The following is a 23937-nucleotide window of genomic DNA, read 5'->3' as shown; positions in this document are numbered from 1 at the left end:
ATTCAGCAAAAAAAGCATTCACACTGCATTTTCGCAGGAAATGCAACTTCTCTAGTTTTTAAATATTAGTTATTCTGGTCATATTGTTATGGCTGATCTGTATAACATATTTGAAGAGTTGAAGAGCCTCTGGTTATGTTTTTTTTTTTTTTTTTGCCCACAGAAAATTGGATTTCAAAGTTTCCCTTTATTACTACCCTCAATATTCCTCACACAAAAAAATGTCTCCCTCATATTGTATTATTTCTGTAGCATTATGTTAATATCATAAATTTTTCTAAATCCAATTTTGATACAGAGACATAATCCTTTTAGAACACCGGATGTTCATAAACCTCTGCAATACATATAAATCTGATCTGCCATTTTCCATGCAGAAAAAGCTGTACTAAAGCAAAAGCATCTGAAACCAAACCTGAAATTCAATGAAAAAAGACAATTTAGTTAACAACTGTATTGACATCCTTGTAGCTATTTTTTGCACATATATTTTTGCACGAGCATTGTCTGGAATAAAGACAAAACGACAGCTGGTAAAACTTGTTGTTTCTTATACACTGCAGCATCTACATTAGCCATGATCTGTCTGTAATGTAGGAAAACCAGAACGGCCAACAAATAAACAGAAACATTTCTCACTTGTCTTGTAAAACAAAGTCATACTAAACAACAGACATAATTCTCATGAAAATCTCAATAAAATGATTGACTTTGAGACTTTGCTGGTGCTCATCTCAGTTGATGTTGCTAACTGTTGCCTTGGATATATCTAATTATCATAAGTGCACATGAGAGTAATTTAAACATGTAACATAATTGCAAACACTACTAATGGTCCACCCCTTTAGTTGTGTGTTTTTCTTTTTCAGTCTTCCATTATTAAACTAAACAGCCAAAGCCAGTACCAGCACCAGTTGCCTTTTAGTCAATTGAGTTTTATTAAAATTGGCAGAGTGAGCTTTGGCTGTACTGAAGCAGCATATATCAATTTTTAGGCATTTTTTAAATATATTTATGTCATCAAGTAGTGTCGAAATATACAGCATCTAATTTTACTACTTATATTTAGGCTCACACATTACAAATGATCAGAGTTGCTCAGCTCACAGTGAGAGTAAAACTCTCTCTATCAATATTCCTTTGGTGTATTGCAGGACGTTAATTAGCTAGACACACTAAAAGCCAACAATGCCTGACAAGCCAAGCTGTTCAACACTGCATGGATGCTCTTATCAAGCCTATCACAGCTCTACACCTCCATGTGCTTAGCCATGGCAGGGTTTGGGCCATTTTGAGTGCTTTCAGGTCCATGAAATTGGATGTAAATTTGCATTTTTGGGCTAGTTGCGCTGATGTGACTCGCTGTAATGAATAGGAGGCAATTCAAGAGAAGCAAAATGAGGCTATTCTGCAGGAATGTGAGTTTGAGGACGATGTCACATTTATCCCCCCTTGCACTGGACAAAAGGCAAAAAGAATGTGAAAAACTTTCAGTGCTTTGGCAGAGTCTAGCCTTGGTATAATTTTTGCTCCTTAAAGCTTCTGCTGAATGTACTGATGTAAGCTGACAAAATGCTGTGGGTTCTAGACATTATATACCTGAAACACAACAAACTTATAAATTCTCACAAAATATGTCAAGGAGTAAATTGTTGTGATAACCTTTCATAGAAAAATATAATTTTGGGGACAGTTTGATGATGTGAATGGTTGTCATTGTCACCTTACATCATAAAAGTTTGGATTTTGGTTGTGCACGCTTCTCAGTGTGGAGTATAAAAACATAAATATGATTTTAAGAGGGGTAACTAGGTTGACTGTAGAAATGAGCTGTTTTTCTGTTTTCGCCCTGTGATGCAGCCCTGTGAGAGAATGGTATATTCCCATTGTATATCCTGAACAGTATTAGGACAATAAGCATTAATTCAGTTGTTATGATCATGCAAAAGAAGTTCAAATTTAATGCAGTCCAGTTGTGTCTTTACCGACAAAATAAATAAATAAATAAAAATGACTCTTTGTATGTACCATTTTACTGTATCTGACTGTATAAAGTTGGTTTGTAATTGGACTGAACTGGAATAAATTGACGACGATTGTAATATATGTATAATTGGATTAAATTCTCAATCTTACTTTACTAGACTGATTTATATCTGAACTAAACTGGACTGTAGTAAAATTAAAATAATTAAATAGAATTCCACATGTTGCTGTTTTACCTTTCAGCTGTTCCTTTCTGCAGCGGTTGCCACAGTGAGCAAACTCGCATGAAAGATTTGGCAATTGTTTTACGCCAGATGCCCTTCCTGATGCAACCCGGGCTCCAACCTGCAGCTTCAGGATTACAAGACTGCAGCACTGACCACCGAGCTTCTGCAGCCCCTAAACAGAACTCCATATAATGACATGAAAATCAAACTTGTCTATTTTCTCTGTAAAGTGCCCTAAAATGACTTCTGTTTGAATTGGAGCTATATAACAACCACTGTCTGTCTTTCTAAAAGACAAATTGAGGCAGAGATTGACCACCTGAAAAAGCAGTACTTAACAGGAAATGTTTTTGCCCTTTACTCAGACGCAATCCAGCTCAAAAACAAGCCTAATTTTTATCCAACTCAAAAGCAGTGAAAACAGAGAGAAAATTATTGATGGAAATCAAAAGGGCTAGCACAAACAGTACATATAATTTCCAAGTAAGTACAGACTAAAGCCAGATAAAAAGTGAAACTGCAGAATTGGATTTGATCAGAAATTATGGGTATCGAAATACAGGGGAGCCCAACCTTCCATCGCTATCATAAATACAGCTATTTCACCCATCATTAGACACAGCCCTGTGTCTCTGCATGTAGCACAAAGGCTGTGCTATAGCATGTTCTTTCTTAGAGCGGCCATTCAGTGCACTTCGCCTCTGTTGAAGGTCTGTTGTATAATGTTGCATCTTACATCAGCGGAAATCCTTTAACTTGTAGAGGAAAAAAAAAATCCCAACAAGATTAGAAAACTCAATCTGGCTTGATGGTCGATAAACAACTAGATTATTCTTTCCAGCACTTCCAGCAGGCGAAAGGAACCTTTTAAACAGTGTGTGTTGTCAACAGGATCAGCAACCTCTATACTTTGAGAGGTTTAATCCCTTAACAGATGCTTACAGAAACCATTATATCATCCATCTTTCAGAGGATTAAAAATGTAATTTTATTTCTTATTCATGCACCACACACCCTTGCAGTGCAATTTTAATAATATGGGACATCATTAGAAGGTGCAAATCAAAGACTCTCATCTTGTTCATCATCAGCAAGGAGTTCCATGAATAACTTGCCAATTTTAAATGAAACCATTAAAGTAGGTTAAATTGTGTTTTTAATGATTGGTGTATTCACTGTTATACATTTGTCTCAGCAGCTGTATTAAAAGCATTTGTTTTTAGAATATTAGAGTTGAGAAGATTACCAGTAAAATATTATTTTAAAGCCTAGTGTTCTCTTTATTAAACTAAGGTGAAAGCCATTAATGGCTTTTACCTTAGTTCTGCCCTCTCAGATATTATAGCACTAAAAGAAATGCAAGCCCCTCGCTGTTTGAAAAAGTACACTAAGCTCCTGAGAGTCAGTCTGTTACAAATGACATGATGCTGACTCTCATAACAGACTGCTCCTCCTTGAATTATTCCCTTGACCTGAGACCCGCTCAATCACACGGCACACTTAATTAAGTTAAACCAAGAGCAATAAATAAGATGTATGACACATCAGCACTGATGCTTGTTCTCATCCGTTGACAAAAGCAGCAGGTCTCCAGTCAGGCCCAGGCGATGGATGAGGCCGATCACGATGACATACAGCTGACGACAGGCCTCAAAAATTTATAGGAAATGTGAATATCATCAACAGCCCACCGGCAGTTCAGAATACAGATTTGCTCTATATGTTGATGATTTAATGCTGCTCTGTGACAAAGTAGCACCAAATGGTGGTGAGATGGATATCTCTGGTGCTCTATCACCAAGCATCATCCGTGCGTCTGCTGTGGCAGAGAAACAGACATCAGAATTCAATCTAGCTACACCATCTGTTCACCGATATCAGGGCTGTCATTTGATATGGGCTGGCCATCAAGAGAGGAGGCCTAAAGTTCACCTTGCTATAAAACGATGCCTTAGACTCTGGTCTTATAAAATGTGATGGATGGAGGCTGCACAGCTTCATCTGTGGTACTTGTCAAGGTCCACCATCCAATCAAACAGTCTTCATCACAGGGGTGTGCGAAGTTTAGAGTCAACAAAGAACGATAAACATCAGTACCATGGCTTTAATGAGGCCTTAATAATAAAACCAAAACGACAAAATAACATGGCCTGTTCATATTTGTCTTCTAATTAATAACTTTTAATTAACTTGAAGTCAGCCACAGTTTGTTAGATTTAATAAAATGTATTAACCAATAAAAAGAAAGCCTGAACTGAGCTCAGAAGAAATTAGGAATATTCACTGAAGTGATATAAAATATAAATAAACAAAAACATCCTTTCATACCAAGAAGCAAATTTAAAAGCTGTGTATCTGCCTGTTAAAATGAACTTGTGACCAATAAAAACATAATATTATTAAAATAACATCTTGCTTACAGCATGTTATTAAGAACACTTTTATAAGTGGGCCATACTCATAATAGTTGTATAAAAATATTCACGATGCAATTTATTTATTTTTTTATTCAACAAAAATTGTCAGTTTTGTTTATTGTCTGGCTGCTGCTGGCAGTATTTTAGCCAAGGACTCAGCTGGTGCAGACACAATCAAAACTCTCCACTGTTAAAACCCAAGAGGAACTTAAACGCTTGTTATTTTTACACAATCCTTCCTATCTAATTATTGATAGAAGTTTAAATGTGGCTGACATCATTGACAGCAGACATCATTTGAAGAAATATGACAAAAAGTAAAAGACATAAAAAGTCAAACATTAATAACTACCACAAAAGTTTTAATTCTAATGTGAACTTACATGCAACATGAAGACTGGCCTCTCTGCTGACAATCGTGCCAAAAGAGTTTGATGCCAGGCACTGATAGATGCCAACATCTTCGTCTTTGTTCAGATGGCTGATGTGTAAGTTTCCACCCATGAGAGAGTAACGAGACCCTGGACTTGGAAGGATGAAGGAGTCATTTAGCTTCCACCTGTGAATGAAAGCACATGACGCACAACTAATGAACTCTTTAAAGCCTTCTCTGTCTGCTTTAACAATACATTTTATACGCACGACTTCTCTATTTAATCTGTTTGTTTTTACTTTGCAGCAATGAGACAAATGTCAAATTTGTTTTGCAAGAAGTTATAGTTAAAGTATACAGATAGTTTTAGTTTATTTTATACAATCTAAAGATAGTTTTAAAATAATCTCTTGCTTACAGCATCTTTATTAAAAACATACTCATATAACAGGGCGGATGTGGATCTGTGGCTAGAGCAGTTGTCCCCCATTGAGACAGTTAGAGGTTCGATTCCTGGAAGCAGTCAGTCATACATCTGTGTATGAATGGAGCTTAAAGCACTAATTAGGCGCTACACAATAATTTATTCAGATTAGCCTTGTAGAGATGTAGTAGAATGCTGTGTGGATGGGTAAAAGAGGGCAGATTGAAATTTACCAACAGAACCTACAGCATATTCCTGAGCACAAAGTCCATAACAACCACTGTGTTTACAGTTTTGTCTTCAATTTCAAAACATACAGCATTTTATTACTGAAAATCATCATTTGAGCTGTTTTTAATACCTTATTTAATTTTATTTTAAGCTACATGGACTGCAGCAAGTCAGCCCTCTTCTATAGCAGTGGAGAGTGGCAAGTACACAGAATACAGCATCCCCTCCCCTCTTAATGTACAGACACATGAGTGGAGGAAAGCCTTGTCAGGTGCTCTGAGCTCCTTGGCTGCATTATGAACAGCCTTTTTCACAACTAATATGAGAATTTTTCCCAAGAAAGAAAACTGGACAAAATTCAGCAACTTTAAACTACAGCACATGTTCCACTGAAGGGAGAGAAACAGAAAGAGCTCACACTATTTAAAGACATAATAATGAACATAGGTGCAGCTGTTGTTACAAGTAGAAACTGCAATGTTCTCCACTGTCATCTCTTCAATAAATAAAGCAAATAAGAGTGAGGTCTAAAACATAAAAACATTTTATTGCTTTTGTTATGATGTGTGACGTGAATAGAAATATATCTGTACATACATTTATGGCAAATGTAGTTGAAAAGCACATCAGAAAAAACTATTAATAACTCTGGCACACAGATTTGTAATTCAACATCAGCAAATTCTACATCATGATCAAAATCAAGCTGGTTTGATTTTAAAAACAAAAGTATATTATCATATTTTATGCTATGTCACCTAGCCCTAGTTGGTTTGCATTAAAATAAGACAAAAGAGAAGACAAGGGTTTTTTTTTTAAATTAGTAAGTAAGTAAAGAAATTGCAGAGGTAAACTACACAAATTGCTCATTTATTAAATAAAGTCAAATTAAGTTTGATGTAAGTTCCTGTGTCTTTATTGGAGTATCACTGCTCCTTTATAGCAGGAAATATGCTAGACAAACAGGAAGCATGGGTAAAGGATGGAGGGAAGGGGAAGCCGAATGCTGAGGAATGATGCTCAGCAGCAAATTGGCTGATTGAACTAATTTAGTGATCACAGCTGGAAGTGGTCCAGGAGCTTCAGAAGAGCCAAACCAAGGGAAGCATGCAGATAACATGCAGGAGGCTCTTTGTAGCTCTCTGATTGCTGGGTTGTCTTAAACAAATGGATTTGTCCTTGTAGCCCCTGAAATATACCTGCAGCAGTCAAGTACCACTCAGCAGCTGGCGGCCCGAAGCTGAACCTCTCAAGGACCCTAAAGCCTTTTAAAAAAATCCATAGCTGTTTCTGACTGAAATGAAACCACAGCAATTAGTCCAGTTAAATATCAGTCCGATCATTAGGAGATGAGCATGTGATATTGAAGTAGCTTGTCATCAATCTGAAAATCACTTCTTAATGAAGGATGCAGACTGCTACAGTTGGTGCCACTTCCTGTAATTAAAGAGCTAATTAAAACTAAATTTGACAAATTCAGAACCTTAACTCAGCGGGGCAGAACAATTTACAGATCTGAACTCAAACTGCCTTTTCATTTAAAAAGTTGTACTCTGATGACAGTGAAAAAGAGACTGGTTAAGCATTCAAGACGATTAAAGAGATGGGATCTTGTACATTCATTTCAATTTGTATCCATTAGCCATAACACCAAGGATCTTCAAGCCACATTAACGGCTGCATAAACTGATATTAGGAGGGTTCGTTTCAACCTATTAAACATTAAATGCTTGGTTTGAAATTTGCATTTAATTACACTGACAGGAGTGTAGCCCCATGTGACAAATTATAAATTAATAGCTTATGCACCTGATGTACTTTAAAGTAATTCCTTGTTTGTTATCATTTTTTAATTTGTCATCATTGTAGTAGTGAAGGAACTCATCAATCTATGTCTGGCACAATTGCTGGGGGACTGCTCAGCCGCATAGGACTGGAATCACGAACAAACACAAATAATGACAACATTTTCCTGCACCCTAGTCTGTCAACTGATTTGAATCATGTGTATTTATGTGGTGATCGCTCTGGAATCAGAAGCCCTGTGGCAATAGGTGAGCAGCCTTCAGCACTGTGTGGAAAGCTTACAGATGAGAGATGGAAAGAAATCTTGCAAAATAACTCCTGTGTTGGAAAAAAAACATCCCCCCTACTTTCATTTTGCTTCATCCATAAACTTCTATCATTTTGCTGGGAAGACCCTCGATCCTTTCACTGATCAATAACATGGATGACAGGAAGCTCTCAAAGCAAAGTTCGTGGATCAATGCCTCACTGCCACTGCAAGTACACCAATCATTGTGGCCAATAAATTAATCATTCTCAAATTAACTATGACTGACAGTGAATCTAAGTGCTGCAGGCAGTAATCAGCAGTGAGCCATATGGTACACAAATCCCCAGTTTTCCCCCAAGCAATAAATCTAACCCCAGTTGGCTTTTAGTGCAAATGTTGCACTCGTTGGTTCTGAGGTTTTACCTGAAGGTTCAGTGCAACAAAGAAAATCAAAGTGTGTGAATAAAGCCAAGTCTGCAGGTGTTACCTGTAGAAAGGAGGTGGGTGACCTTGGGCCTCACAGCTAAAGACCACCTCCCTCTGAACCTCTCCTGGTTGAATAGGAAAAACCACACTCCCCGGCTGTTTGGTGAAGACGGGCTTTAGCAGAACTCCACTTCCTGGAGAGAGAACCAACAAAATTACATCAGCTTTGATGTCCTTGTGAGCTCCAAAAACACACTTAAAACATTTCTCTGTTGGGAAGCAAAGGCGGAACGTGTGAATTACTATAGTGAATTTTTCCATTTCAAATGAATTTGTTAGCCATGTGAAGAAAGGCCATCAGAGTTTACTAAGAGCTGATACCCTAAGTACTGCCAAATCGAATCATAACTAGCATTAATGTTAAGATCTTATTGATAAGTAGCTACTTTCAGAAAAAAATTAGCCAATAAAAAAGTAAAAAATGCTAATAATAAAAGGTATTTTTAAACCCTGATCCTCTTATTAGCTAGTTGTTTTTGTGACAAAAATCTCCTTAAAGACTTCAGATTTTTTTGTGTGTTTTCATATTTAAAAAAATAGAAGACAAATACAAGAAAATGTAATTGTAAACCAAAATGTTCAACAGATTATGAGATGTAATGTAATCATGCTGTGACAAAACAAGTCAAAAGTCCTACTTGAAGATCTCTCTAAATCACACTTTTGTGTTAGAGAGTATTTGAATCTCTGTAATGGTCCAAATGGTCCTGCAGGCAGGGTAAAAATTTTGTATGAGAGACATCTATCATGTTTGGGAGTCTGGGATTCAGGGAGTACAGCTTTCACCTCAAGACTCAGAATAATTCTGAAAGGTTGAAGATGTTCAGGAGGAAGCCTTGTTCATGGATTATTCCTCTCCACAAGGATGAACCTTAAACAACGTTATAATTAAATGACAGCCCACCTAATTATAATCTTTGTCATATGAAGTGTGCCCCTCAAGCTGACTGATTACCAGACGACACATCAGTCCATGTCACCTTCCTTTGTCGTGTAAATATTGATATATCTGCAATGCACAAACTAAGAGGGATGATGAAGCCTGTGGCATACATGAGATGAGTCATTATAAGCCATTTTAAAATGAAAAATTATTTAATTGAAGGCAACATTTTTTAGCAGTTGAAGAACATTTATAGTATTTCTGCTTTATATTTTATAATAGATGACATAATTAGAATTTTAAAACTGAAATATCAGAGTGTGAGCATAACCCTGCAGCACAGTCCTGCAGCACAACCCTGTTTTTAGCATTTTGACTTTTTCTAACCTTTTTATTTGTGAGGAAATATTGGATCGCTTGAACACTTTCTGAAAAGAACCCTGTGTGAAGGTTAAAAGAAAAAAAATCACTATTTGACTTCCAAAATGTGACTCCGACTACACTCTGCTTTTTGTAAGGATCAGGGGCAATAAAACTGGGTATTTCTTGTTTTGCAGGGAGACTGAGTTATATGGAGCTGTCTGCTGCTGAAAATATACAGCTTCTCATGAAGAAAAAAAAAATCAAACAGCAACATCTGATTACTGAACAGATGAAATCTGGTTTTCATCAGAGAAAATGGATAAATACTGATGTAGGACACCCACAACATTTAGTATCCTCTATTACCAGATGATTAAAAGGGTAATTAAAAAGGTTAATATAACACAGTGGTAAACTTCCATCTCTGCTAACTTCATCTACAACTAGTTTTAGTTTTGTTTATATTTTCCTAATGTAATAATTTAAGTTTGTGCTGCATATGGAAAAAGTAATAAAAAAAATCACCTTTTCTGGAAATGGGGTTTGTAGATCAGACAGTTGTTGTACAGTGGTTTATAAGAAAGACTGTGCTCCCTATGGTAATGTTGCCTAGCAACAGGAACAACTCAAACCCGAATCTAACCAAAGTTAACAGAACAGAATACCCCCCAAACATCACCGGCTATCATCAGATTTACTTTGAACCTGACACTGCACTTGCTTGGGTCCCGGGCAAATTTTGAAGTTGACAGAAAAAGTGGTTGTTCTGACAAACATTTACCCCAGTGCCTTTTCTTTGTGAATGTCAAGCAACAGGAATGTTTTAGGCTTCTCTCCTCCTAACCCAGAGAATACGAGAACATCCTGAAAATTAGATAAAATGACTTTAAATTTTTTTCTTAGATAGCAAAATAAAACATACAAGCAGGGAGGCTCCAGTTAGGCGAAGATTAAGGAATTAGGAATTAATGTCAAAATCTGGTGACACATAAGAAAACCCGAGAAAGAAAAAAAGTAGAAATGTAGTGCATCGATTCTGAAACCTAACAATACTGCAGTCCAAAGATGAATGCCACCTCTGCTCATATCGGTCCCCAGCTGTGAGATGGTGATATGTGCATCTTTTCCAAGGATCCTCTGACAACACACGACTCAGCATTGAAGCAAGTATAAGGCAGAGGGAGCTGCTGTAGAGGCCAAAATAAAAACTAATCTCAAATTCGATACTAGCTGACAGCAAATGAATTCCTCCAGCTTACCTCAGCATGAATAAACAGGCACATGAGTAGCCGGCTGTGGGGGAGGTATCAACCGATTGCAAGGCCCCAAATCAATCCGTTTCAGCTTAAGGTTTTATGCATCGAATAAAAAAAAATAATCTTGCTTTTTAAAGCACCTTCCCACTCTGTCCTGGCCGATAAGGTACAACTTTAAGGTCTCTTATTCAGCGGCAGCAAATGTTAACAGCAAAGCAGATGCAGGGTTCGGGTAGTCTGAAGTTTGACCATATTTAATCTAAAAGCTATATGGATGACTTGTTTTACAAAGTTTCTAACAAGCAATAAAAGCAAAATAAGGCCTAGCATTTCTGGAGTTTCAAACTATAATCATCTTATTATGAAAGTGGACGGAGTTATATGTGATTTGGTCGAACCTAAAATAATGTTATTATGCAATATTGCAAGGTCTTGAGAGCTAGTTAGCATATATGTTACAGATGTCTCTCAGCGCCTACCACACCAAACTGTAGCTCAATATCTGTTAATATGACTCGGTTATAACCATTTTTGTGTTAGCTAAGGTCGATTAGCTGTGGTGGCCATCTTGAACTGGGCAGACTCCAAAAGTTAATGAGCTGTATAAACATTCATTGATAAATTTCTGAGGTTTTCATTAAATGGACTGTACTTATGTAGAGCCTTTCTAGCCACTCAGGCCACTCATAGCGCTTATTAAAATCCATCCTGGGCTTCATGAGATATTTTGCAAATACAAAGTGTTGACTCTAACAGTTAATGTTAAGCAAAGATAATCATGTAGCCAGAAGTCATGTTGAATTGGGTTGAAAAATCAGTTATAGATGTACATCCAATGATTACTTTGTGACAGATTCATTAAAATCTGTTCAGCCGCTCATGAGATATTTGTTCACAGACAGAAAACAAAAACACACATATACACACACCCAAACACGGGCATAATCATTATCCCCCTTTCACTTTGGTACCAGGCAATATTAGAAACCTTCACTGTTGTGACTTTCAGCTTGGTTGTAGGCTACTCTACTCTGCCATATGTTAGGTAATTCATTTAATTACATTATCAGTTACAAAGTCTTTAAGAAGATCTGAGTGACACACTCACAGCCAATATCCTACTGTGTCCCACCAGTCTTTAGCTAATCAAAGCTATTGCGTCTAAACTTCAATAACAGCCTTTGTATCAAGAGTATCCAATGCTGCAATCACTGGGGGAACAGAACTGATCACATCCAGCTTCAGTTTTGTGAATAGTTTTTTTTTTTTCTTGTAGCCACTGTTTTAAATATTGAATGCCCATATAAGTGTCATGATGTGGAGTGACGAAGGCGAACCCAGAGCGCAGACTCATACTTAACAACAATAATTTATTAAATAAAGAAACACAAAACAAAAGCTGACGTGGCAGCAAAACAAAATAAAGAACAAACTAAAACTTACATGAATGGAGACGGGGACAAGCGGGACAGAAAACCAACAACCAGGAACAAGCTACAAACAATAGACAAACTTTAGACAATGGACCAGCGAGGTATGGGAAGAGTGATCGGGTTTTTAAGACTGCGGATAACGAGGTGAATGGGAACAGGTGAAATGATTACTGATTCGGGACAGGTGAAGATGGGCGTGGCTAACAGACAAATGAATGACTGGGGAAGAGTGGAAATGAGAACACAAACACAAGGAGAACAGAACCAAGAAGAAAACAAAAACCAGATAACTACAAATAGAAAACAAAAACAAAACCAGAGAACTAAAATAAAAACAACCCGGAAAAAGCCAAATCACCACATTAAGCCTGGGAACATTATTTCATTTTTTCTGTGGCTGTCATTTGCTATACTGCTTTGTTATCTGGAGTACAAAAAAAGGCTAAAATGGTTTATAAAATTCAGTTTAACCCAAAAAACTGTAAATTACCTGTTTACTGAATAGTTCTGAAAGGTACCACTAAAATGTTGACCAAAAGAAAAGTCCTTTTACTTCTAAATCTTTTATTGGTTTTGGAATTTATGTCAGCAAGTTGTTATAAGAAAGCTACAGCATGGCTAAGTGTTTCAACACATTTCATCAGTTCTTGTAATAATAAATTGGCCATAAAGAAAGACAGGTTGGGCAAAGTGCAGAGGTCCAATGATGCTGACGTAGTTTGACCAAAGTATACCATCAATATTTTATAAACACCTCAAGATATAAAACAAAATGTGACAAAAGGGTATAAACAGTAATTTCCAAAGCAATACACCACTGGCGCATTGCTGTTCCCGTGATTATTTTGCCTCTTCATGTTTTATTTTCAGAAGGCTTATATTGGCTTTAGTTCAATTTCAAAAGCCATATTTACTTGGAAAAAGCTTTGTTCTTCTTGCAAATGAAATCTGATATTTGCAGCACCAACATGTACAAGAAAAACAAATAATAGCCAGTTACACTTACACTTCTATTGCAGACATGAGATTTACATTGAAATTAAATTGTAAAACCCAAATCTTCTCTTTTAGTCTCAGAGGTTCGCAGCTGTACAGGTGTTATTATGATTCTTTTCCCAGGTGGCAGGAATGTGGGCCTATAAACTGCTTCAGCTTTGCGCAATAAACAGCCATTTTGTGCTCTGATTGGCCAAAAGCCTCCATGTGAGGTGAGTGATTTCTTAACACTACACATCTACAATTATATTACCGTACTCAACCTCTCAATTTTCAACACAGTCCTACGATGTATTTATTTTATTTTATTTTTTTATGAAATCAAACATAAAGACTTTGTACTAACATGCATTACTTCTCACATCTGCTTAAATAACAGTGTGCAATTTTACCAACGTTATTTATTCAGAGATGAAAACATCTGATTGCTGGTAAGAGTCTGAGCAGCAATCTTAGCGGATGTGTTTATGTTTTTGTTCTCACTTCAGAAAGCTAAATTGTAGCCCTTCTGTGATTTCTGCCAATTATTTTTTAGAAAAACTACCTGTAAATTCACAGGTCTTGCAGTAAAGTGTTTGCAAGTCAATATTTTGCATTACATTATTTTTCTAAGAATAACAGGAATATTTATAGGACGCCTCGTTATATTCCGTCCAGCAACTGCCTTTATTCTGATAATCTGATTGTTGTTTATTACGTTTTTGATGTTTTTAAACGTGTTAGAATATGTAGTGTGTTAAATAGAAACTTAGCCTTGCAGCTTTGCATTTATTAATATGCATTTGTAATCATGTTCTGCCAACCAAGTGTGAAGGTTATGACAAAGCCACATTTGTCAAATGCAGTCTGTTGGTTTTGTGGTGGAAGGAAACAGCAGTATGAAGGTTAGCGTTAAAGAATCTGTGGGGCAAACAGCATCCATCCTTTTCTCTTTGCTTCCTTGCACTACTCACTCATTCACACATATAGTACACGCCCCTGCCTCAGGCAGCTTAGATCCTCAGAGAGGAATAGTAGAAGAGGTGGTTAACTTCACATGAACTCGCTTCGGGAAGGACTTCCCCTCAGCACCAGAGCTCTCCCACACAACCAATGTCTTCTGTTTGAAAAAAAAAAAATAACACCTCAATGTCTGGATAAATAACCTGCCAGGAAACGACCCCCTAACACACTCACACTGTGCCTTCTCTATCCAGCATTACAGGCTTGCATACTAAAATGCTTGTCATGTTTTTGGTAGAAGACAGAAGCTTCGGCGGTCTACAGTTATATTGCACCATACTTGTCTTGTTAGCAGAGCACATGTAATGTAACCACATACTGAATATTAATGCTCAGTTACCGTGTTCCAGCTGAGTGTCAGCCACAAGAGCAAGGCAAGGGCTGTGCAACACAAAGCTTTTCCGAAACAATTTGCTCTCTGCCTCATTGTCAAGCACTAAATTGCTTTGAATTGATAACTGTGAAGTTGGTTTCTGCCACTAATGATTGCAGGAGTAAATGTTGAGGCTTAACAGACGGCAATAGTCCATTGAAACATTTTTCTAAAATAAAAACTCTCAGGATTGTGGCATGATTTTGCAGAAAGTCAGTCATTCAAATATCTATATATTTTGCAGAATGCCTAAGTAGAATAAATTGTGTTATTCCAAACTGCGGTGTAGATACTAATTCCATAGTGAGTCACGGTTCCCAAAGGAAAGCCTCATTAGACATCAAATGAAGTGTGCGGATTTAGTGATAAGTGGTGCTAATTGTCATGTACGCAAATTTAGGTGTCAGTGTTCTTTAGTGTCTTCAAAATAGTATAAACAAATGTGTGCCATGACAGTCACAAGCACACGCACTAATTATTTTTGGTCCCAGCTGTGAGGCGGGGCTGCTGATTTTGAATGAGGCATGAAACATGAAAGATTACTTTTTCACCAAGACACTATGCTCATGCCACAAAGCTCTTATTCATCTTGTTCTCAGCTTCAGTCTCTGACATTTTGAAGAGAACTTGTATTTGACTCTGAACACTTTCTAAGGGAGAAAAATTAGGTCTCTCATTAAAAGCTAGATCAATGGCAAAATTCCTGTACTACCACCAGTGCGGTCTCAATTAGGGAAAGAATTGAGGCACTTTTTAAAATTAATGACTGTAAATTCAACTGCTGCATAATGGCAGTCCCTCAGAAATGGAAACTTTGATTCCTGCTTTCCAATAGGAATCACTTAATTTTAAAAAAGAGACAGTTGCTTTTCCCAACTGGAAGCATAATAATTTTCTGACCAATTAAAAGAGTTTTAACTTGTCTTAATGTTTGTAAAATAGGTAAAAGGCTTTGGTCACAATTTGCTATAAACCATTTTATTTTCCCACTACATTTGTAGGTCTCGTTTATTCAAAATTTCAAGATGACACCACAGAAACTAGAAATAATCAGTCCTCGGTTCCACGAAACAGCATTTATAAAAACATGTTTCGATGACTTACCTGACCGACACTCCACCAATGACAGCAGCACTATAAGTTTCCATAGCAACTCCATTTTAATGGTCTCAGGTCAGAACACGCTCAAATCCAATCACAGGTGCGTAGAATTCTGGCTTTGTCCTTTTCAGAGGTTTCACTGTTCGTCTATCAAATAAAAAGAAAAGAAAGGAGGAAGCATTAAACACTGAGAAGCACTGGGGACTCGTCTCATCAAAAGGACGACTTTCACAAGGACACTAACTGTCCATGTTTGCCAGCTGATGACATAAAAGAAATCCCACTGATGTCATAAAACCTAAAAAGTTTCTTGGCAAATTGTATTTAGGCCTTATGAACAGGTCTATGTGACATTTAATAGCAGCTATTTTTTGTATTGCACATCCTTTGAGCACTTCCCAATGCTATACAGTTTACTTAAGTGTGCTTAATATTGCATAACAGGCATTCTGCCTGCAAGAGAAACATAAAGGGATTGCTTTCTTCAGCTCAAACCTGCTGAGACAAAACAAAAAGAGTGCAGGATGGTTGTCAGACACAACCCTAGCATGTAATAAAGCACTCTGCTAGCTTCTTGAATTTTTTTCTGAGCTGGAATATGTATTTTTTGACATGAAGAGCTGACTCTATGCAGAGCAAAACCATTTTATGTCCCTCTGGAGACTCACAATTGATTTTCTCAAGGACTTAGCTGTAATTCATCTCTGCTTTGACTCAAATAAAATCTCCAAAAAATGTCGTGAAATCAAATGAGGCACGCTCTCGCTGTAATTGATCAAGAGAAATGCACATATTTGTCTAAATACTCTAACAACCCCAGCATGTTGGTAGCCAAGATTCTTTCTGATAATGCGGCAGATAAATGTTTGCTTACGGAATGTTAGTTACAGAGAAAGGATAAAGGAAATTAGGTATAGTCTTTGTTCAAACTGGCTCTCCTTGGTACATTTAACTGACAAATGGCGCAGCTTCCTCTGACTACACACCATCAGCATGCTGAAAGAAAATGAGAGAAAGAAATTAATAGGAACACACAGTATAGTCTATCAAGAGGCAAGTGCCAAAAAGGCAGAGGCAACTGAAAGATTACACCTTCATACTTTCTCAGTTATCTGAACGCCTCCTATCTTTGTGCCACTGAAAGGCATGACAGAGCATACTGATGCTTATGTGAATATATCAACAGCCTTCTTGACACATTTGCCTACACTACTCTCCCTTCTGCGTGTACTAAAGCATTAAAGGCAACACTTTTTGCCTATAAATCCCATTATGGAGATTAGGTTTGAAGTGCCAACTTAGTTCTAACTTATCTTGCAGTTATTAGGATGCAAATGTCATGAATAACTGTTGGCTTTTAATAATAAAACAGAAAGACTTCAAATCCCCTTCTTCCGCTCCTGGATATTTTTGGATCTCTCCGCCTTTGAGGGAATCATTGTGAGAAATGGGATGAATAAATTACTTTGCAAGATGTATTTAATAAAAATAATAACAACAATAATAATTCACAGCTTGGAAAACCAACAAAGCAATCATTTTAAAACCTCAAACATACATGATTTATGTTTTTGCACGAGGTCCAATGTTTATATGGAAAGTAATTAAGTCAATATATCACTTTTTATTTTGTCCGATACTGAGTGCGTCGCCTCAGGTTGCTGATTGAGCTGTCTTTGCAATTTGTTGCACACCCACAGCAACAAAAAGAAGGTCTTTAAAATCTGCATCAAGTAATTATTTTGTCAGCCATGTAAATGTTTTAAAGCCTGGTCACCCAAAATTAATTTATCTAGCCTTGACAGCAAAATAAGTGAACTGTACCAAAAGATGTGAACCACTGTGACACCCCATTCATATCTGTTGGCCTTTAACAGCGATCCCTTGATCTCTATTATTCTGCCAGCGCTGAGACACAGGACAGCAGACTACAAGGCTGGGGGAGGGATAAAGGAAATCCTTTTGATCCGAAGAAGCTCAGCACTAAGATGATGGCTAGGGGAGTCTGGGAGTGTCCACATCTGTATTTGACTTCCTATTCAATACAAATTAATTACCCTTGCGGCCTTAAGTGGTAGAGACAAGGCCAATGACTTACTTTCATCACAAAATTGATTCCCCCGTTTGTTTGCTGTATGAGATGAAAGATACTGATAGGGAAGACTTTTTCAAACTTTGCCTTTTATGTTTCAACCTCTTTCATGTCCCTGAAATAGTCATAAGTTGAGAAATGAAGCATGAGTCAGCCTGAAATGACAGCCCCGGCTGCAACATTTCCTCCCAATTGGCACAAACTCAACAGCATTTAAATGTGAGAGCGAAAGAAATCGGCCTCTTTTTATACAAATGTGGCTGATATAAATATCAAAACAGGCATGAATACATGCAGTACTGTGCAAAAGTCTTGAGCTGCCCTTCACCGCTTTACATTTTACTTCCAAGACTTTCATGTAGTCTTTAAAAATGGCACTGAGTAATAGCTCTCTTTCAGAGATTTTCTTCAGATATTGTTTATTTTCATAATTATTTCTGAGCCCATCCCTTTTATGTAGTCATTTTCAGAGAATTTTGGTTTTCTTTTCATGTAAAATGTCACTTAACTCTGACTTATGAATCAACTCAAAGATATACAAATATATTTATATATATATAAAGCTGTTGTGTTGCCTCAACTCATAACAGAATAATGGCAATCATTTGATTTTGGGGGATTCTGATGTTTGAATTTAAAAACCTGAACTGCTAGTTCTTTTTTTCCAGGAAAAACTAAGAACCATTTCTGAATCCTGACTGACAGAACTTCCTATACTCCGGTATACGAGAGTTAAACCGGGACGTATTTCTGAAGAACAGGAGACTTTATATGGTAAACTCACATCGTCACAGAGTATACTATAGACACTTAAAGGGAGTTTTGCTCCAACAGATGGTTGAACAGACTAATATTTGCAAAACTCATGTTCAGTGGATGTGAACTATTCAGAAACCCAGTTCTTAACAGCGTTTGCAGTTCCTGAAGTTGTAAAAGCTCTGTGTAATAATTTAAAACTGCACCTTCAAGGCATAAATTGTCAGATGTCTCTAATAAAATCTGAGCAAACTGAAGCATTTGAAGTTATTTATTTCAGTAATGATATGGATTTGTGCTTACACTAATTCCTCTGTTTTAAATATTGTTGCTGCAGCTAAAGTGAAAAGCAATAATCTACATTTGGAAAGAATTTTGTGACTTCTTCAGACAAAACATTTGGGTTCTAAATATATCCATAGGAGCCGTACTGAATGTGGCAGATTCATCCCGACCATTTTGCTTTCAATAGCCGCAAAGAAAAAAAAAGGAAACACTCAAATTAGAGCAGCATTTCTGCTTTTTATCTGTGTAACTACCATTTATTTTGGCTTGTGAAATCAGAGCGACACAACAAAAGATTCATATAATAAATCACTTTTTAGATGCAAATTGAACACAGATCCTCGCTTTATTTGGAGACTTGTTTTTGTGCCGATGCTGTTTGAGTTATTTAATTAGGCCAAAAAAACCCAGAAAGCCTCATTCTCCATTTGTTAGCTGAACAGGAGATTATGTCTGAAAGCAGATTTCAAGAACTCTACATGACTTGTTGATTCTGTTCTGCTGCGGCAGAAAGTCAAGAGCTCCAACAGCAATCAGGAGACAGAACCAGGCTTCAGCACAGTCCGGCCAATCAAGCCCCGTGTCAACCCGTTTTCAGCTTAAGCCATTAAATATAACACACAAACATAATAATTGATGCTATGCATTTCTTCAAACCTAAGTTTTTTTAGTTTAAGACTGAAATATAGCCAGTACTTCTGTTACTTTGTAACTTTTTATTGCCCGTTGGTAAAAGGTAAAAGGTCATGTGTCTGTCTGTCAGCAAAAAAAAATGAATCAGAATTAGTAAAACTAACAATCACTGGATGTGCAGCTACAATTGATTAACTTCAAGATGGTTCCCACAGCCAACTGATCCTAAAAATACTAAAACAGCTACAACTCAGTCAAATTTACAGATATCACTTAAAAAAAATTGAGTGGTAGTAGCCGAGTCTCATCCCATATTCTGAGCACTAACAGCTTTATTTGTTTTTGTTTTTTGTTTTTTATTTTGGGATTATTGATTCAGTCAACTCTGTCTTTCTGTTGGCGAAAAAAAATCATAAATCACTAGGCAGATTTTATTTAAACTTTAATGAAATGATCATTGGATGTGACTCTGTAACAAAAACATAATCTCAGTTTAAGATTTTAGCGTTTTACTGTTAGAGTCAGCCCTGTTTGTCTGTTAGCAAAGTTTCTCGTGAACCACTTGGCAGACTTTAATGAAACTTTCAGAAAGTAACAATTGGATGTACATATTCACATTACAGATATTTAGCTAAAATTTGATGTGAGCTGAGAGTTATTTGCAACACATACTCCAAGCACTACTCTTTGAGCAGTACAGCACAAGTTTGCACATCATGTTCAAGGTTTGACCAAAATGGCTACAGCGCCAGAATTTCTCAACATAAGACGATCTTAGGCTAAAACTCCAGCATGAAAGGGGGAAGGCAATATGCATTCCTTCAAGAAATGCTATGCCTTTAATGTTTTAATGATTTTGGTGTCTTACTCTTTCACTTCACAGCCTACACTGTATGGGTTCTGCACAGCCGACTTGACTCTGATATCATTTTTTAACTCCAGCAGAGGTGAAACAAAAACAAACAGGTGACAGGTTGTAGCTACTTGTACATACTAACTATAAGTAAGCAAACTTAAATACACCACGATGAGACACATTTGAATAATGCCTATTTAGGAGATAATCTGGCGCAGCTCAAAGAATGGAGAGGCCTGTCTGCTTTGCACACAGCCAAATCTGACCAATCAGGGCAAACTTTTGTTAGTTGCACAGAAAAGCTGACAAAAGATTCAGCAATTAAAAAAATAAAAACTTTCAAAGCTTTCGAATGCTCACATTATGGCTCCAAATTTTCCTCTGGTGGTTAATCATTTGTACTACTCAACTAAAACAGATTTCAGACTACTTTTTTTTGGTACGTTTATTGTTGTCACAATGCTTTTGCTTTTTGCAATTACTTTTTGACATTTTATTTGATGATTGTATGTGAGATCTGAGATGTTTGTCTCTTTTAATCTTAGATATTTCGTGCGTATTTTTAGAAACACTAGAAAACAAAGACTTAGATCCAATTTCCCTTTCAGAAAATCAACTAATAGTTGGAATTGATCTAGTCACACAAACTAACTGACATTCGATGGAGCATTAAACGTGAGGCTGTCCACATGTCAAACTGCGCATTAATCTTGTCTTTTGAGGAAACGCAGCTGCATTCAAGGAAGCTTTCGGAGTGGTGGAGACTTTTAATTCGGAGTGTTGTCACAGTGATACCTCTTGTCCTGCATTCCTCTGACAGCCCCAGCTGGAGTAGATAAACCACAGACTGGAGTTCATTCAGACATGTAAGATGACAGCATTGTCAGCTGATTTGACCCTCTTCACTACAACCCATCTTTCTGCTGCCATCAATTTTTCAGGCCTCGGAAGCGTATTAATAGAACGCCGTTCCTCCTGGTTCTTTTGGTTGAAGAGTCCAGATGAAGATAAAATTCACACTAAAACGCACGAGCATCCCCCACACACTCACACCCACCCCGCAAGCTTTGAATCATGAATGAGGCCAGCCTCCCACACTCTGCAGGAGCGACTCGAGAACAAAAAAAAAAAAAAAAGAAGCCGAATACAATGCTGCATCTTTAATCACCTGTGCTGTGACTTCACTTGATTCACAGACGCGAGCCAGATCAGTGTTTTCCTGCACATGTGGCTCGTCTCGCGGCTTCAAGCGTCTCTGGTTATTCAAAATTTATTTTCTTGAGATGCTTGAGACCAGAAATAGGAAATGAGAAATCTCTTCCATATCCTGCATGCTTTGATTTACCACACACATAAAGCCTTAACTGCAGCAATCTTTTAGCCACGCACACGAAACAAAAGCTGGAAGGAAGCAGCTATGCATCAGACTGTGTGTTTATCTGTTGATTTTAGTGCGGTTTTCTTAAGCTACAACTTCTCCAAAATAGTCTCTTTCACAGTTTTCCGAGTATATATGCGGGTATAATTCATAAACTCCAAACTTTCTTGAGCTGAGGGTTTATTTTGCCGACACATTTATTATTTTTTTTCTTCCCTCACAGGGAGTCGAGGCAGTGCCAACATATTTTTCAGCCAAGAGTCTAACTCAAGTGGTGGCACAAGACAAAGAGACTAATAGTGTTTTGATCTAAGCACACAAGCCCCAGGCATGACATAACACATGCCAGCATCCTCATTTCTCCAGCCCACACCAGGGGCGCTCCACCAAAGCGCTCATCCAAATCTCCCCTGCGAAAAGACCAACTGAACTGTGCTGAGAGGTTCTTCCAGGTTGCATGTGCACTCCAAGCTCAACATGTCAAAACTCAGTCGGAAAGGCTCTGAAAACGTGCAGAAGTATTTTTAATCGTGTGGGTAATTGTCAAGCAAAGCACTCATTGTAATTACAAATAACTGGTACGTTTAGATCATCTGGAAAATGGCTGCAATACATTATTTTTATACTGGATATAAGCTAGATGGAGACAATAGTGTTATATCTACTTATCACTCTGATGATGTATCTAAACTAAACATACCGCCTGTGGTTTTTGTTTTACTGACAAATGTTTTTGTTAACTTGATTTCTAAAAAGTTGGCTTTGTCTTGTGTTAAATCTGACGAACTCCTGTGCACCTGCATTTCCTGAAGTATCGAATAATTATCTAAATAGGATGTGTTCCTTGAATGCACATATTTAGGAAAATCCTGCATTCGGCTGTTCAGTTTAAGCTCACAATGACAAAGCTAAGCCGATGTGACTATAAGGATTGAAAGATTATACACTAAAGCTACATCAAGACGTAGTGATGCTGAGGCCTCCTGCCGTGTCTCTTAATTCACCAACGTCTGAGAAATTAGGCGCACTTAAGCACAGTGCTAAGACAACCTCCAGCTGTGAACTTCAATGAATTAAATATACACCTGTTCAAGGGGACAAACCTATGTGGTTTGGAATGATAAACCAACCTATGCATTATGAGGTGAAGTAAAAAGTAACCAAAACACTGTTGGTCCAATACTGAATCAGATCGTTCTATTCAGCCGGACATGTGTAATTCGTTTCAAACTTCTTGTTCTGTTTAACTAACATATCATATGTGTTGTATACTAACAGCTGGATTGAAACAGATAAAAAAGACACTAAACAAGATAGGAATTATGTTTTTGATTTTTTGATTTGTTTTGAAGAAAAAGCAGTGATGTGTATCCAAGTAAATCTCGATAATAGATAACTTTCAGTGTATTTTGCCTTTTATTGTATAGTTTCCCAGGATATTCGTTCACTCCTTTCATCTTCTCCGATCTTCTTTGAAACGTCTAGCTGGTGCCCATCACCATCCCAAGCCCAGACTGTGAAATATTGTTTTTTTGTGGTGGCAATGTTTTCAGTGCCTTTGGTCTGTTTGTTTCATCTGCCGGCAAGATTACACAAAAACTGCCAGGTTTGAAGACAGGTTAAGTTGAAACTCTAAAATTATTGGTCTAGCAGAAGTTTTGCAAACGCTGCGTGTGTATAAATGGCGAGCTGTCTTTATGGTTCTCCACCGCCCTGCTTGATCCCCGATATTTATTCTCGACAGCTGTCTCACTCGTTTTCTTTCCTTTCATGTTTAGCAGCAGATTCACTTTTATATTTTCCACCTAAACATCGCCGATATTCTGTGTTTGTCCGATTCCACCACATTTGTTTACCTGCGCAGACTACAGCCAGACTAATCGATCATTTGACTCAAGCCTCCACTTGGCTTTGTTTACACTGAATGCGTACCTGCATTTCAGAGCTGCATATCAATATATCTGGAAAACCGCTAAAGAAAATTCTCCCAAACTGCACCCTTTGATATAGTTCAGGATAACATTTATTTGTTGGATTTCGTAGTTTTCAACAAGTACATATTCCTTTTTTAACCATCTGCAAATGTTTACTATAAGCAATATGACAGCAGAGTCACCAAATTGAAGCAGACACCCGTTGTCTCACCCTGCTACCACCAACATGCGATTAAATTATCACACTTGTACCTATCAGAATGCATTTATTTATTTCTGCATCATCCATCCTCGCTCAGTGCCCAGATTTCCCTCTCTTCATGCAGACCAGGCTGCGCTCAGCGGGGTACGATGAACTCCAAGTTCACCCTCCACCTCTCTATGAGCGAGTGACAT

General features: G+C 37.4%; 1 protein-coding gene across 1 annotated transcript in view; it reads right to left on the bottom strand.

Annotated features, from left to right (window-relative positions):
- Positions 1-23937, bottom strand: part of cntn3a.1 (contactin 3a, tandem duplicate 1) — a 71058-nt gene that overhangs the window by 45719 nt on the left and 1402 nt on the right. Inside the window, exons 2-4 of the mRNA XM_017417857.3 lie at positions 15611-15754; positions 8202-8334; positions 5014-5189 (exon numbers count right to left, since the gene is read on the bottom strand). Of these exons, the coding sequence (XP_017273346.1) occupies positions 5014-5189; positions 8202-8334; positions 15611-15665 (364 nt within the window). The 5' untranslated portion in view covers positions 15666-15754. The remainder of the gene's footprint in view (positions 1-5013; positions 5190-8201; positions 8335-15610; positions 15755-23937) is intronic.

Source organism: Kryptolebias marmoratus, linkage group LG8 (assembly GCF_001649575.2).
Source record: "Kryptolebias marmoratus isolate JLee-2015 linkage group LG8, ASM164957v2, whole genome shotgun sequence".
Classification (NCBI taxonomy): Eukaryota; Metazoa; Chordata; class Actinopteri; order Cyprinodontiformes; family Rivulidae; genus Kryptolebias; species Kryptolebias marmoratus.
Note: the sequence above shows the minus strand (reverse complement) of the source record. Positions and strands in the feature narration are given on the sequence as shown.